This window comes from Camelus ferus, chromosome 3 (genome assembly GCF_009834535.1).
Source record: "Camelus ferus isolate YT-003-E chromosome 3, BCGSAC_Cfer_1.0, whole genome shotgun sequence".
Taxonomy (NCBI): domain Eukaryota; kingdom Metazoa; phylum Chordata; class Mammalia; order Artiodactyla; family Camelidae; genus Camelus; species Camelus ferus.
Window position 1 is genome coordinate 98,130,440 of NC_045698.1, and position 17,704 is coordinate 98,148,143.

The 17,704-nt window shown below is 31.9% G+C and overlaps 1 protein-coding gene across 11 annotated transcripts in view; it reads left to right on the forward strand.

The window, feature by feature from the left end:
- Positions 1-17,704, forward strand: part of LOC102509932 (ankyrin repeat and KH domain-containing protein 1) — a 112,320-nt gene that overhangs the window by 65,787 nt on the left and 28,829 nt on the right. For 7 of the 11 annotated variants that reach the window (XM_032476881.1, XM_014552921.2, XM_014552924.2 and 4 more), the window contains 7 exons: positions 961-1,088; positions 1,294-1,437; positions 2,351-2,453; positions 10,012-10,770; positions 16,465-16,610; positions 16,781-16,892; positions 17,372-17,517. In XM_032476881.1, coding sequence (XP_032332772.1) covers positions 961-1,088; positions 1,294-1,437; positions 2,351-2,453; positions 10,012-10,770; positions 16,465-16,610; positions 16,781-16,892; positions 17,372-17,517 — 1,538 coding nt within the window. The remainder of the gene's footprint in view (positions 1-960; positions 1,089-1,293; positions 1,438-2,350; positions 2,454-10,011; positions 10,771-16,464; positions 16,611-16,780; positions 16,893-17,371; positions 17,518-17,704) is intronic. The other 4 variants (XM_032476887.1, XM_032476889.1, XM_032476882.1 and 1 more) reach the window with 3 other exon arrangements.

Sequence of the window (17,704 nt, forward strand, 5' to 3'; positions counted from 1 at the left end):
AGGTAAATTAATAGTAGTTTTACTCAGAGGTTTATTTTTCCCTTCATAAAGTAAGTCTGAAACTACAGAAGAAAGAAGAATGAATATTGCCAATCTTAACTATCTAGTTGAGTCCTTTTGGGATTGTAAAAGGTAGTTGAATTAAAAACGAATTCCACCCCCTCCCCAGGGGTCAAAGTTAATTTACACAGGCTAAGAAAATATTTTGCATTTACACTTTCTTTAGGTCATGTTGTACAATGCTGTTGAACAACTTACTAAACCACCTTTCAGATAACATGAGAATAATCTTATGTCCTTTCTTCATATCCAGATCCCTCTGACTCTCAAAATACACAATATGAGGAATTATAATTCCCTTAAATATTGTTTAAAAAAATCTGTTTTCTCTACTTTAAGAACTGGCAATACTTCCACCACATTCTAGAAGTAGATCAGATGTCTTTGAAAAGTTATATATTTTTGTAGTACATACAAGTGGTTACACACAGTGGTATTATTTGATGCTCACACTAATCTGTATATATTTATTAATCTAGAGTTTTCATTTTAGAAGTGATATTGAATGAACGAACTACAACCATGCGCAATAATGTGGATGAATCTCACAAATATTATATTGAGCAAAAGAATCCAGGCACAAAAGAGTACATTGTATGATTTCATTCATATAAAGTTCAAAAACTAAAACCAGTTTGAAAGTCAGGGTAGTAGTTACCATCGAAGGGGTGGATAGTGACTGAAACGGTGCACAAGGTGAGGCTTCTGGCATGTGGATAATGCTCTCTTTCTTGATCTGGGTGCTGATTACACAGGTGTATTCACTTTGTGAAAAATTTTCAAACTATACACTTATGATTTGTGTCCTCTTTTTGTATCTATGTTGTACTTCAAAAAAGGTTTTAAAATCATGTTGTCTGAACTGGCTTTGCTAAGACTGCTGATTATTTTTCTTTGCAGGTGCCAATGTGAATAGGGCTACAGCCAATAATGATCATACAGTGGTGTCGCTGGCATGTGCAGGAGGTCACCTGGCAGTTGTTGAGCTACTTTTGGCCCATGGGGCTGACCCTACTCATCGACTTAAGGTATTCTTCTTCAAAATAAGTAAATAATATGTACATTATTATTAAAATATATTTCAAATGTTTTAGTGCTTAGTATTTATTATTAACATTTATTATTATTTAAGTGAGTTTTGAATTTATATTAGCTGCTAAGAAACTAAATGTGTATAGTAATCATATTAAACAAAATTTACAAGTAATTAATTATGGTGTCAATTTTTCTCAGGATGGCTCAACAATGCTCATTGAAGCTGCAAAAGGTGGTCATACTAATGTTGTTTCTTATCTATTGGATTATCCAAACAATGTTCTGTCAGTTCCTACCACAGATGTTTCTCAGCTTACCCCACCTTCTCAAGATCAATCTCAGGTAACGTAAGACGGAGCTTATTTATGAAAATAAATATTCTTCAAATTGGGAGTTTTTGTTTAAAGTTAGTCTTAAGCAAAACGAGCTTATTTCTCTTACATATTGAGATAAATGTGGTCCTAAATTCACCTAAATTCAAGATTTTCTTCAAAAGTACATGGAAATTTTTTTTATTGTCTTATTTACTGAAAACAGTATTTTTTTAAAAAATACACTTAATACTAAGTATAAAATAGATATTCCAGGTTGTCCTCTTGTTACAACTAGGTCTTCAGGGTTGTCTGTTTTTTAATGACTACACTAAGCATAATCTTTAACCAGGAGAAAGCTTTTCCTTTAATACCTCCCGAGACAGTATTAATTATCCTAAAGACAGTTAATTTTGTCATCTGGCAAGTATAGGGAACCAGGGTATATGCACCAAAAATTCATTAAAGTAATTTTTAAACCTACCTAAAAATATGGAGAGAATATAGAGAGTATACTAAGTTTACAAAGTTCAGTAAAATCTTAAGTTCTTTCCCTCAAAGTTATCTGGAGAACTGCTAAAATACAACAATTCAGAAAAATATTGGATTTTTTTCTTTTCTTCTGACCCATATAGAATTTGAACAATGGTAAATTGACCATTTGAATATGTAACTTGTATGCTTAGCTAAATTTGAAGCTAGCAAGACTTCTCCTTAACAAGAGAGTAATATTAATTCCATTTAAGCTTAAATCATTGACTACTTGTAGATTGCCTGAATTTGTCCAATTGGTATTCTCAGAAATTATCCTTGGTGAAAGCTTCTTTTTTTTTCTTTTTAAAGAAACAAAAAGTGAATTTGGTAGTATATGAAGACAATCTAAAACAGGGACCTTTGTTTTAGTCTTTGGTCTGAGATTGTTTCCTTCTGAGTTGACTTTTTAGGTTCCACGTGTACCAATGCATACACTTGCCATGGTTGTACCTCCCCAGGAACCTGACAGAACTTCACAGGAGAACTCTCCTGCCCTTTTAGGAGTACAGAAAGGTTAGTTATTGAATTATTTTCCTTAAAATGGGTATCTTATCACCTAATATATGAATTCATAAAGTATAATGGTTGCTGTGTACCCAGAATTGAGGTAGGTAATTCTGACAAAAGCTAATAGTCTTACGTACTATTTAAAATAGGCATAAGTGCTAGGAGAAATGATTTCTTAAAATGTTAACATACTTCTAGGTGTAGTTTTCATCTGGCATAGATGAAAATAATTAAGTATATCAAGTTCTTCATTATATTTAAGTAGCAAAACTTGATCAGGCATTCATTTTTCATATCACAGTTCTTTAGCAAAAACAATAGTATAATATGAGAAGTGAAAATCTGTTTTTGCTGTCTAGTTAAGTCTTAGTAGCATTGATTCAATTCACTGAGTGAGAAGTTGAAGAATTATATTTAGTTTCTTTTATATAATTGTTCATATAGTGAGTTAACTAACATCTGTCAATATGTGAGCACAGACAAATAACTATTAAAAAGTATATGAATAATATCCAAGTGAATATTAAGGAGTATACACTGTTTCAAGGGCTCAAATCTGTAAGTTCTGTTATTTTTCTGCTGTCTTTTCATTTGTGGATATAAAGTACCTTCACTTGATAATCATGTATGATAATCATGTATAATCATATCTGAGTTCTTTCTCTGAAATAAAGTTGGTAATATGTAAGGTATTAAAAACTTATATATCAGAGAAGTTTATGAGCATATTTCATTCATTATATGATTATCAAGTCCTAGATTTTTCAACACACAGAGGTGTGTAAGTATGTATTAGTATCTTTAATACAACTTTAAGTAAAGTTGGTTGGTAAGGGGTGGCTGTTATAGCAGGAAAACAGAAGCTTCTTTCAAATTAATGTCAATGTTAGTAATTTAAAGTATTGTGGACCTTTACCAAGGATTACTTCTTTTCTAAACTACTAATTTCAGAGATCAAATACCTGTAGTCTCTCTGACTTTAAGCTAGTTCCAGCAGTTTTTCACTGAATACCTACCTATTCAAACTTTTTCAGAAAATGAGGACTGCTATTTTTTAATCTTAACAAATAAAAAGCAAATTAAGCATGTGCTTGTTAAGGAATCTGAGCATCCTAACCATCTGACAGCCTTTAATAAAATATTTAAACCTAACTGATTCTGTTCTTGTTGTTTTTTGTTTGGCTATATACCCTATAAGGACTGTAGCAACTTTGGCTTGGGAAATTCAGTACTAAATAAGAAAGCATTTAAAAAATATGTTTATTGACACAGAGCCACAGAAAAACCAAGAAATAAGCTAGGGAGGATATAGAATATGTACAGAAAGGAAGTAAAACATTTTAAATTTAGATTTAATATATAAGTCAACTGAAATGTTTGGGTAGTGGTTTTTTAAGTTGATACTCAAGTGAGTAATCATCATTTTTGCTTACTGAAATACCTTCTTATTACTGAGCATCTATTTATTTTCTTCACTTTGATGTTTTATTCTGTACTTTAAGTAGTATCAAAATATGAACTAACCTTTTAAGGACTCTTTCATTTTACCAAACTATTTGGGAAGGAAAAAATAAACACTTGTATCGAGACACTTGGGCACTTGATATTGCCAGCTGCCAAGTGGCATTGCCAACCCAACATTTATTTATGCAGGATCAAGCTGTGATAATGCATTGTGTTAAGATATTGTGTTGGTATAAATCATGTGCATCATAGAATATTATATCACTATAAATTAGGAAAAATCAGTTGATTATGTAAAAGTACACTGAACCACCTAGACAGGTAGAAAAACCTACCTTTAATTATTAAAGACATACTATTTTCTCCATAAAGTGGAATTTTCTTAAAATTTCTCATTTATGTCTCTAGAAAAGTTCCTTTGAATGATGAAATTGTTGTTTGACCATTTCATTTTTGTTTCTTCTAAGTCCATAGATTGTATCTGTGTTGCATATGTGGCTAAAATTGGAGGAAGCATTATTCTCTAAGACTCCCTTCTTTTCCTCTTCTAGCGATCATCTTTTCAAGTGTATAACATTTTACTCTTATCTAAAGTATTTTATTCATATCTGCATCCTTTTAAAATATATTCATGCTCTTAAATCTTACCCCGGTGTTTCATATGTGTGTGTGTGTGTGTGTGTGTGTGTGTGTGTATCCTACTCAGATATTCTTTACTTTCTTAACCCATGTGCACCATTTGTCCAGGCTCTATCCATCTTGACTCATATTTTCCTGATTTAGGCAACTAATCTCACTTTTCCATTGTTAGTTTTCAAGGATTCAAGATTCTAGGTAGCATCTGACCAAGGCTTCAGAATCACCACTGTAAACAAAATGTGAAACTAGGTAAGAGTGATGTACTCAGTTTTGTAGCATTATTTAGCTTTATTATCGATAGTTAATGAATATTCAAATGGGAAAGTAATATTAAACCTTTGCCTTTCCAAATTCAATTTTGTGAGTGAATTTGTTGATTGAAGCCACTCATGCATCTGAATTATTTGCAGTAACTAGTTCTACAGAGATCTTAAAAGAGAAGGATTCATGATAATTCTCTGCAGTTGTACAGCTTAGAATTAGTCTATTGCAGAACATTAAAATGATGTCAGTATAAACAATACACATCTTTTGTGTGTACCTCAAGCCCTCTTGAGGAATCATTTCTTTTCTCTGAACTCCTATAGCACTTTATTGGATATTCCTTCTGGCTCTGGTCACTCCTGCACCTTCATCTCCCCCTTGGACTTCAAGTGTGGAAGGTTGAGTTAATCATGCTCAATTCCTGCTGCTTAGTCATCATAGCTCCTCTCTTGTTTTACTTAATTCCCTTTTATTCTTCTTTCCTTACCCATAATTCCCTTAGGCAGTCATTCTAATGTATTTGATGTGCAGATTCTTTTGTTCTTACAACTTCTTATAAAATGTTTTCTACTTTGTATATATTTTTAATTTACATAAATGGTATTATGCTCTAGACCCTGTTTTGTTTTTTACTTTTTTCACTTAATACCATTTTTAAGATCTATCCATAAGTCTACCTCTAGATTGTTTCTATCTGTAGCATAGTGTTTCACTGTGTAAATCTTGTATTTTTTACTTGTCCTTTCTCCCAGTAATGGGTACCCAAATTGCCTTTCATTCCCCACCACCACGGACAATGCTGTGATGAAAATTCTGACACAGTCCCCTTATGGATCTATATGAGAATTTCTTTGGGGTAAACTCAGGAGCAAAATTACCTGTCATAGGAATGCATAATGTTTATCTGATAAAATACTACAAATTCACTCTCTAGAATGGCTACAACAGTTTATAGTCCCACCAGCAATGTGTAAGGGTTACTATATTATATACCCTCACCTCGTTTCCATACCAACCAAAGATTGCCTTTATCCTCTTACTTGGATTTGTACATCTCTATCTTTCCTTTCAGAATGTAAGCTCCTCAAGGGCAGGATTTCTGCTGCTCATCTTTGTATGGCCCACTATGCCTTGCTTGTACTAGATGTTAAATATTTGTTGAATAAATTAATGAATGTCAGGCTAAGAATATAGATTATTCTGAAGACAAAAGAAAATTATTAAGAATTTTAAGAAGAGAGACATTGTGATTAGAGAGGATGTTTAAAAACTTAATCAAGAAGTAGTATTCTAGAGTGGTGGGGAAAAGATCAAAAACAAAAAAGTAAGTGTAAAGGAAGAATTAAGTTAACATGCAGCTTTCTATCCCAGAGTTGCTTATTGGAATAGGTAACATGAAAAGTTCTCATTATCAAATCATTAAAATTATATAGAAAAATTTTATGTACAGTGAATGAAGTTGAGTGTTCCTCCGGAACTTTTACTAATATTCCCTACTTTAGTAGATGTCCATTATGTAAACGTGCTTACATGGATTTACATATGCCTAATTTTTTTAATTTTTGTATAATTTATTTTTATTTATCTATTTTGGGGGGAAGGTAATGAGGTTTCCTTATTTATTTAGTTTTTTTTTTTTTTAATAGAGGTACTGGGGATTGAACCCAGGACCTCATGCATGCTTAGCATGTGCTCTACCACTGAGCTATACCCTCTCCCCTAACGTATGCCTAAATTTAATCATGCCTTAAACATATAAGTGCTTATAATAAAAAGGTAGAAGATTGAATTAAACTGTTAACATGTAACACAGATGCTCTATTTTTGGACACTCTTGCTTAATCTTACTGTGTTAAAGATGTATAGCATCCCCTGTTACTTTGGGAAATTTTGAAACAGATATTTAGACATAAAGGAAAAACGAATCAATTCTAGGCAATGGCTTTCATTTCTGACTATGACCACAACAAGAAGTATTTATATTGAAACCAGCACACAACATGCATCTATTTATCCAAACGCAGATTCCATTAGTACATTTGATTTCTGTGTTATTTTCAATTCTACATCATCAGCTTTTTTTTTTTTTCCTACTTTAGATCTAGTTGGGAATGTTGTTTAAAATTCCTGAGAGATGAAATTTGCTATGTCTTGATAAAACCAAATCTAGAGCCACCTGTATGTCATGCAGTTTTTTCCTTTGGCCATTATTTTTCTATTGCACAGTGGACTGATAATTTTAGACAAAAATGATTGATTAACTCATTAATCAGAGAGTTAAACTTATTTTGATAGTAAACTAAATATGTTCACCTCATTTACTCTCTGCCCTTTAAAAAATAACATCCTTATTCTAATCTGTCTATCATGATTTCCTATTACAAACTTTTTCTAATTAATGGAAGAAAACTGAAAGTTGAGGAAGTAGGATAGAAACGAAACCAAAGAGATGAGATGGTAACTCTACCCATGTTCCTAAATAGTACTTTATGATACCACTTAAGGCTACCAATGAATAGATTGACTTATTTGTATCTGACAGTGGGAGATGTTTGAGGGAGATAGAATTCTTACTTTCTGGCATCTTATATTAACTGTCTTCCTACCTTCTGAAACTTTTGCTGCTAAAAAGACACTTGTTAGCATTTACTACTTTTCTCCAAAATTGAAGGTGTTGCTTCAGCTTCTAAAAATAATTAGGTGACATTTGTTTTTCACCAGCTTAGTCTATTGATGATGCTATAGCTTGTATTAGTGCTTTGATGTGTATCAGCACAATCCCACAAACTCCATGGTTACAGATACTCAGCCATTGGTTATTTGGGGAAGAACTGCTTTTTGTGTATTACTCTCACCATCCTCTGTTTTACCTGCCACATATATTTTGGGCTTTTTTGTCTCTATGTTCAATTAAATAAGTTACTCTTAGTAATCTTGTGCCCTAAGCTTCTTGAATTTTATTTGTTAAAGAGATAGGACTTTCTTATCTATTACTGTCCTTAAAATTCTAGTCTTATTTTGGGTCATCTTACTGTTTATAAGGTTTTAAATCTGTGAATGTCCAATATGATCATATAATTAATTACTATTCTGGTTAGTGTTGAACTCTTGCCTAGTTTTCTTAATCTTAAATGCAAATTACATAGGAATTATACATGAGTATTTTGAAATTAATGTTAAGGGAGCATTCAGTCTTTGTAGAACTTCTAAATTTATTCTGCCAATGTCAATGAATATATTACAGGACTGAAAATTTTCTAGCTGGGCTACCAGATTTATACATTACTCTGTGGCAGTTAAATTCTCTTTTCTTACCATCGATTGTCATTAGGTACTTTGAACATGTAAATCACACCAAGGATTCCTATATGGTCTATGGAAATAGTTATCTCACAAACTAACAGCTTTTGTTCTGAAAGGATAAAGTCTTTCCCCACCACTTTGCTCAGATAGAAATATAAAATTGAATATAGACAGTACATTTTGCTGAATTTTGCCTTCAAAGAATAAGTCTCTTAAAGTGATTTTTTAAACTGTGGTCATCTGACCTTGTTAAAGACAATACCTCAGGGAAAAACTGTTGACTTTTTTGGTAATAACATGTTGCAAATGTTTGAGCTACTTGCAGTTTGAGATCTCTTATTGCAGCAAAAAAGCAGTTAGATCTCTGATTTTTTTTTTCTTTAATGGTTTTGTCATTCTCTTGCAATTCAGAGCATTTCAATATCTAATGGGTTACTTTTTTCCTTTGGACCTGAGAATCATTTTAAATGCACTGGATGAGCTTATTTTTAAAATTCTTAAGTTACCTATGTTATTTAAACATATTGGCTACAATCCTAAACAGTAAACAACTATTTTTTACCCATTTTTTAAAAACAGTTTTATTGTTATTTAATATACATACAATAAAATTCACTCATTTTAAATGTACAATACAGTGACTTTTAGTAAATTTACAGAATTGTGTAACCATCACCACCATCTGGTTTTGGAACATTTCCACCACTCATAAAAGATTTCACATGCCTGTTTGTGATCAGACCTCATTCTCACCACTGTAACCCAGGCAACTACTACTTTCCTTTCTGTCTATAGATTTACCTTGTCTCTATAGATTTGATATAAATGAAATTGCATAATATGTGGTCTTTTGTGTCTGGGTTCTTTCATTTTGTTTAAGGTTCACTCATGTTGTAGGATATAGCAGTAGTTTGTTCCTTTCTATTGCTGAATAGTCACAGTTCTTCCTAAACAAGAAGATTAAGCCTTGAATTTGCCTCAAAGTAGTTATATATTTCTTCCATTTTATGTCCAGATGTTAGGATTGTTAATGTTGATAATTATTTTGCCTTGAGGGGAGTAAGTTAATTTGTGTGATTGAATACCTTAAATTAGTATACAATTACTTCATTTTTCACATACATCATCAATATGAGTAATCCTATATAGGAAGTCTGATTTTGCTCTTAGGTAACATTCACTGTTTCTCTCATATACTTTTACTTAAAGAGTTTATTTAAACTGAGAATAATTGTCCTTTGTAATACAAGTTTGATACAGTGTTCAGGTACAGAAGTATTTAAGACTTAAGTAGTGAAACATTTTAGAAGGATATGTCTTGAAAAAACTGATTTCACATTATATTTTAATATAATGAAAGAAACATTTTGGCAACTTGAAAGATACTCTTCCCCATTTTGATCTACAAGTTATAGTTTCTTGCACTAGCTTGTATAGTTAATATTGTAAAAGGAACAGTTGGGCCGTGAAGCTAACATTAATGGTATCCTCAACACTATTTTAGTACTGCTTTAGATGTGATGTCCTTTAAAAATTTCAATTTAATAAGGAGAATTTTAGGATTCTTTCCTCTTTGATTTCCTTTTACTCCTACCCCGTCTTATTTTCCAGAATTCTCCAATCCTAAATATTTGGTATTTTTAAATTTAAAAAGTCACAATGTTTGAATTGAAAACATCCCTGTTTGTGTGGTGTAAAATAGATGAGTCTGCTCTTTAATCTACCTACCACTGGTGTGAATCTTTGAACATTTCCTTCTACAGCATTAATTATAAGGGTTTTGGGAGGGAGATGTGTGTGTGTGGGAGAGGGGAGACTGGGTTGTTTTTCTTTTTTTGTTTTGTTTTTGTTCTTTTTAGCATGGCACATTTTCAAACATTTTTCATGTGCTTAGGTACATCAAAGCAGAAGTCCAGTTCCCTGCAGGTAGCAGATCAGGACGTACTGCCACCTTTTCACCCATACCAGCCTTTGGAGTGCATAGTAGAGGAGACTGAAGGCAAACTGAATGAACTGGGACAAAGAATTAGTGCTATTGAAAAAGCACAGCTTAAGTCATTGGAGTTAATCCAAGGTGAACCTCTGAACAAAGATAAGATAGAAGAACTTAAAAAGAACAGAGAAGAGCAAGTCCAGAAGAAGAAGAAAATACTGAAAGAACTGCAGAAAGTGGAAAGGCAGTTGCAGATGAAAACACAGCAGCAATTTACCAAAGAATACTTGGAAACCAAAGGTCAGAAAGACACAGTATCTCTACACCAGCAGTGCTCTCATAGAGGAGTCTTCCCAGAAGGGGAAGGAGATGGTAGTCTCCCAGAGGATCACTTTTCAGAGTTACCTCAGGTTGACACAATCTTATTTAAAGATAACGATGTTGATGATGAGCAACAGTCTCCACCATCGGCAGAACAAATTGATTTTGTCCCAGTCCAGCCTTTATCATCTCCACAGTGTAACTTTTCCAGTGAATTAGGTTCTAATGGGACAAATTCTCTTGAACTTCAGAAGGTATCAGGTAATCATCAGATTATAGGACAGCCTCAGATTGCTATTACTGGACATGATCAGGGGCTGTTAGTTCAAGAACCAGATGGACTAATGGTTGCAACTCCAGCCCAGACGCTTACCGACACTCTTGATGACCTGATAGCAGGTGGGTTAAGAAATATGTCTGTAATAATTTCTCTTTAATTTGTGTGTTCAACTTCTTTACACAACCCTCCAAAAACACCGCCTTTGTACGTTTCCATTTTAAAACTATCATCGTAAATTACTCATTTCTTGAGGTGTTTTAGAAGTGAATTTAAGCTCAACAGCACTAACACCCAAAAGTATGTTTTCCCCTCTTCTTTTTTGTTATTTGCAAAGGCAAAGAAAGTTGCCATGATCCTTTATTTTAGGCCTTTGGTATCAAAACCGCTCTGTATTGTGTCGTAGGTAGGAGATCTCAAAGTTAAATTTCTTTGTAGGCTTTAGAGATATTCATACAAGATTATACATTAAATTTTCCTGCTGGTGATTTTCATGTTTGGAAATCAGAATTCGAAGTCACATTGCTTTTTCTTTATTTATACATTTATTAGATGAATTTAAATATTTCTAATTAAAAGGGATGTTCCGAGAAAACTCTAAGTATTCCATGTTGTTAACACTATTTGTGGTTAGAAGATCTAAAGTACATTGAAATTATTGTCAACTTGATAATGATTTGGAGATTGGGATTTTTGTATTAACTGTCTTGATGGAAGCACACAGACAGATACACCACACACATACACAAAGCAAAAAAGAGACAGGCCTGATAAACTTTAAGTATATGTTTCTGTTTATTGTTGTGTGGAAAATTACAACTAGGTATGAAATGAGGTGCACAAGTTTACTTTCCCTTTCATTGTCCTTGCAGCAGTGGGAAAACAGTGCAATTAATCATTTACCTTCCTAAAGATGGCTGGTGAATGTATCACCTCCATGAGAGCCCAGTTCAGAAATGCAGCCAGAATGGCTGTTGACAGTGGATGAAGACCAAGAACTAAGATGTAGCTGGAGTGATATTCAAAGGCAGGCCAGTCCTCTGTCTCTTGATTGCAACATTTTTTTTCCTTACTGTTGTCTGTTTCTTGTCATATTCTCCTCCCCTCCTCCCATCCCAATTATGCTATCCCAGTTTCCTTTCTTCTTTTGTGAGCCTTTAGTCTTCCTAATCTTTACTGAATCTTTAAAAATGTGGAATAAGAACCTTAATTCAGGAATTTTATTGGGCATGTGTATGACTTCCAATGGTTATAGAATTGTAATACTGCCTTCGAGGCTCCTCTGATACGTAGTCGGTATCACTGTGCAGAGGAGGAACGTCTTAGTTTCCCTAAAGAAAATTAAAATGTTGGGAAATGTTTTAAGGAGTTAGATTCTTTATTCTTTAATTTATATTTTCGTATCTTCAGCCCACAGCCACTTAACTCAAATTAACTTTGTGCCATAAGCATTGAGAGTTGTTATAAATTTTGAATGAACTCTTATGGTTCATTTATAGTTCTAGTTTCTAATCTGAGTGTGAAGTATGGTTATGAATAAAAATGATGATGAAACTGATGATCTGGGAGTACCATTTTTAAGACATAGGCTTCTATAAATACCATTATTATGTTCCTAATTAGGTACTCATTTTGCAGTTAATGAAACCCATTACTAGTCTAGTTTGTTGGAACCTGTCTTTTTTTTTTTTTTTTAAAGAATGTAGAAACAGCTCTAAAGGGAACTTGTAGGTGTTAACTTTATCGTAGTATTTATGAATATTTCTTGTAAGGAGGTCAAATTCTTTTTATTTCACTGAAGTATTTCTTTCTTTTTTTTAACTTTATTTTTATTTGTTTTTGTGGGGAAGGTAATTAGGCTTATTTATTTTTATTTACTTTTTAATGGGGGTACTGGGGATTGAATCCAGGACCTCATGTATGCTATACCCTGAGCTATACCCTCCCCCCTCACCGAAGTATTTCTTAAATTGAAATGGCCTTTTAGAAAGTTCACATGAAACTTCAAAAACTTGGTTTAGAAAACATCTTTTAATTATATTTAGGTGTTTTTACATTTAGTTTTAATATAAACTAATAAAATATAATTTCTGTGTTAGACAATTTCTAGTGATAGATGGCCCACCATATTGCATAATATTCTTTTATTAATAAGCTTTAATGTAAATAAATTGGTCAATACATTAAAAATTATCTTCATTTTTTTTCATTTTTGAAGCTTTTGGAATATATAGCAATAATTAGATTTTCTTTGTTCAAAAATAATGTCTTATCTCAAAGTTTTGAAATGTTGTTTTGTTATGTACAAATTTCTCTTAATTTCTTAACTGAAGGTGAGAGAAACAAGGATGAATTAGGTAAATACTTATTTCTATAATTATATGATTTGTTAATATATCAGTAGAATTATAGATCAGGCCAAAGATATAATTAATTTTAGCTAATTAAGCTTAGTCTGGTTCTTATTCCTCATAGTTAATAGGAGAGAGAATACTGTACATCTTACAATTTTATTTTAGCTAATACTCATATTTAATAGCAATAAATTTCACTCTTTAAGTATAGGAGTATTTTTTATTTATTGCTGTTATACTCTCAAAATATTTGTCATGATAATGAGTTGGTTAGGTACACAATTTATTTATGTCATAACCTGATTCGCTGACTGACAGCTCTTTAGTATATAGTCTTATATGTATCATACTTGATATAGTCCCAGACAGAATATATGTAAACCCTTGATTGGGAGCATACTTTTTCAGGTCCTTTTCTTCTGAATATAAGTGTTGGGCTTTTAGAAGCTATTGTAAAAGCACGTGATTCTCAATTCAAGTGTCTAAAACTCAGGTCTGAAAATTAAAAGCAATTAAAAGAAATTCAAAATAGCTTTGACCATTGAGCAGTTCTAGAAACATCTAGTAAAATTTTCATTATTAATGTATAAAGAAGCTTGGTTAAAAATCAATTAATATAAATTTATTTACATTTCTTAAGCACTTACCATGCACCAAGCTCTGTGCTAAATGCTGTTATATACATTATCTCATGAACTGTTTATAGAAATACTACAAAATAGGTCCGTTTCCTATCTCTGTTTTCCTGTTGAAAACTAAGGCTTATGGAAATTAAGTTGCTAGTAAGTGTTAAAAATTCGAACTCAGTTCAGCCAGGTTTAAGAACCTTAGATGTAATATACATGCATCTGAATCAACTTGAAGTTCTGAGTTTGTATTAAAGATACTATTTCCTTAGAGTTCTAAATTCTACTAAATAACAGTTCCTTTTATTTTTATATTAAGATTTGATGTGCATGTAAGGTTTAATATAGTTTTGTGACTTTAGAACATTGTTCCTGTTGTTGATATTTTAATAGAATCTCTAAGAACAAATTCCAATTCAAAAATATCTTGCTTTAAGTAATCCTATGGTTGTCAGTGTAGACTTAAGAATAAAAAATTAGGAAATCCTCTTGTTTTTGAGGGAATTTTTAATAAAATGTCTTTAAATAATATCTTCAATAGATGTTAATATTTTATTATAGATTATTATTTATATGGAAGTATTTAGTAAAGTTACTATTATATAAAACAGATAATAATGATGTAATTTCTTAAGCCCTCACAACATAGCTTGTGTACACCTAGTATCTGAGATTTCTTTATATATTAAGGTTTATTATTATCTTTCATATTACCTGCAAAACTTTTAAACTTCATAAAGAATTAAGTAAAAATTGCACTTAGTTCTTCTATTACCCCATTTCAGGATAGTATATATATTTAACTGAATTATGACTTTTGTGGTAGTGATCTGTTTTGGTCATTTTCAGAGAGACATTTTGTTTGGACATAGGAAACATTTTAGGATTTATGAAAATATTGTAGTCCTGGTATAATTTTGTCTTAATAAAACCATTATTCCATATGCACTTTTAAAATCTTTGCTATTTTCTAGTTTTATCTTTATAACTTTTTGTATGTAATTAATCCTATTAAGTCACTTCCGTGGAATGTTTCTGATTGTCATGATTGCAAGGAGAAAAAATGTTTCTAGGATACTGTTAAAAAAATGTACAATCCATGTAACAATACATTTTTAATAGTAGAGCTGTTAAATGCACAACAGTATTTTTTAAAAACCATCTGTGGAGAAGTCTTTTATAACATCACATTCTCGCATAGCACTGTCATCAACTATTTAAAAAATTTTAATATCTATTTTTTATGATAACCAAAAAATGACATGAATGAAGAAACTTAATAATGATGGAAAAATAATTAGTAAGATATATGTTAATAATCATGAAACCACTATTAAAATCTTATTATTATAAAGATGCTATGTATCAATGTTTAGTGTTTTGTTTTCTGGAGCTGTTTTCCAAACATAACAGCTGTTTTGCGGAGGTATAACAAAATACTATCCACTTTTAATTCATTCAGTGACAAAAATATTTAAAGCTTTGTTTTCATTGTGCATGTTCTTATAAGCAAAAAAAAGAACTAAAATAATAATTTCTATTTGTAACCAGATGGTTAAATTACATATATTTACTTGGTGACAGAAGCTGCAGAAATTCTTATTGTCAAGATGATTTTATATATATTGGTGGGGAGAGGGAAGGGACAGCTCATGTAGAAACCTACCTGAACATCTTAAAATTTGCTAAATTATTTAAAGAAGTAGCATACTGCACTTAGTTATTCACACACTGTGATCAGTATCCTTCATTGAGATCCAGTCATATTCTAGAGAGAAAACGTTCTTCAACCCTTGAAATGCTTACATTTTTCCTTTAAGACTTACGTGTTTTGGATTGAATTTTAGTGTGTGTAAGAGGAAGTTATTGCCACCAGTGAAGCTTTGTTGTCTTTTTCTATATTAGTAATGATTATATGTTTTTCTTTCATGAGTTGTAATGTTTTTATTTTTCCATATGGTGAATAATAGAACTGAAAGTCCTATAAAATATCTGATAATTATACATATTGGACACTTACCATATAGCAAGCACAGTGTTAAATGCTTTTTATATAGTATCTCACGGGCTGCTAACAACATCTCTCTGAGATAGGTCTTATTTCCTCCTTTATGGGGCAAACTTCATTTCTTATGAAATAAAAAAATATACAGAGACTTTAAGGTGTAATTTCATTTAACTCAGTTTCAAACACCAGATTTTGAGGTCCTTAATAAAAGTTCCAATGTTCATTTTTAAAATAGCTTGATTTTCAGACATTGATTCATTTTAGCAGATTTTCAGAGTAATTTTACATCTTCTCTGCTGTTTATGTGAGAAATATTCTAACTTGTTCTTCCACTCCTCCTTCTTGTTTTTTCTCTCTTCTTTTTTTTTTTTTTGCATTGTCTTCAAGATTTTTTTAATCTAATTGCCTTTTACAAACTAAAATATAAAATTCCTTTAATTTTTTTAGAAACTATTTTCTCCCTATTGACAATGTAAAAGACTACCATTTGTTGTATATGTACTAATCATCAGGTACCATGCTCAGTATTTTACTTTATTATCTCAAGTGGTCTTTCCAACAGCCTTACAAGGGGGGTACTGTAATTATCATCCCCATTTTAGATATAAGGAAATTGAGGTTCAGAGAGGTTAAACTACTTGACTACAATCAGAAAGTTTATTGGTGGAACTGGGATTCAAACATATGTCCATCTGACTCCAAAGCTTATGATTTAACTGCTACTACATTATACTACTGCTATGGAAATTTCTATTTTCTGTATTTTTCTGTACACAAATGACTTTACTTTTTTAAGTAGAATTCAGCGATATGAATATTGTTTTTCAGCTGTGAGTAGCAGAATTCCCGCTGGTTCAAGCAGTTCCTCTCAGACCACAGAATGTCTTACACCTGATCCCTGTTCACAGTCTCCAAGCAATGTGGCTTCCCAGTCTATGCCCCCTGTGTACCCTTCAGTTGACATTGATGCACATGTGAGTAGACTGCTTTATTTGAACTTATTTTGCACATTCTAATTTTCTTTTTTTGGAAAGGAAAATAATCATTGTACATTAATTGTGAAAATAAATGTTATTTGCTCTTCAACTGATAATCCCGTAGTAAACAGGAAGAAAACTAACTTTTTTTTTTTTCCTTCTCCTAGACTGAGAGCAATCATGACACAGCATTAACGTTAGCTTGTGCAGGTGGTCATGAAGAACTTGTATCTGTACTCATTGCACGAGATGCTAAAATTGAACACAGAGACAAAAAGGGTAAGAAATGTTAGAAATAAAGTCTGAGTGTAATTACATCAGAGAACTATTTGTTTTTTCACTATCGATAAGTAGTTCCTAGACTGTCTCAGTAAAAAGATAGGTTAGCATATTTCGATAGGAATCTCCAGATTTGTTCATCTACAGAGCCAAATTATCCTTCAGAAATTCAGTACTTTCAAGCAGGTACAGCAAGTTGTGGTTGCCTTTCTTCTTAATCTAAAAATAGAGCATGCAGAGGTATCAAAGTTTATTATGAGTATAAACTTTAATAGTTTCACTTGACGTAGCATTTTCTTTTTATCAGGTATTTATGGGATTTTGTCACCAACAAATTAGGTCTTAAAACAGTTTTATGTTAAAGGATTATAAGTATCTGCCCTAAAGACCTTTTCCTACTAAAACAGTAGAGAATTAAAAGCAGTGACTTAGTAAGTAAAAACCACAAATTTGTCTGAGATTTTTATTTTCTGATTTAGGTTTCACACCACTGATCCTGGCAGCAACAGCAGGGCATGTTGGAGTTGTTGAAATCCTTTTGGATAAAGGTGGAGATATAGAAGCACAATCTGAACGAACTAAGGATACTCCACTTTCATTGGCATGTTCTGGTGGACGGCAAGAGGTATATTAATGTTAATTTTCATTTTATAAATATTTTACTTGTATTTTAAATATGCATATGTTTAGTAATTTAGCTACATGAATAAAACTTGCATGTGCTTTGACATGTTCTATATACTAAGTTTATAATGAGACTAGTAAATGCTCTTTTAAGGAATCTGTTGCCTTTTTGGCAAAATAAAAATTGT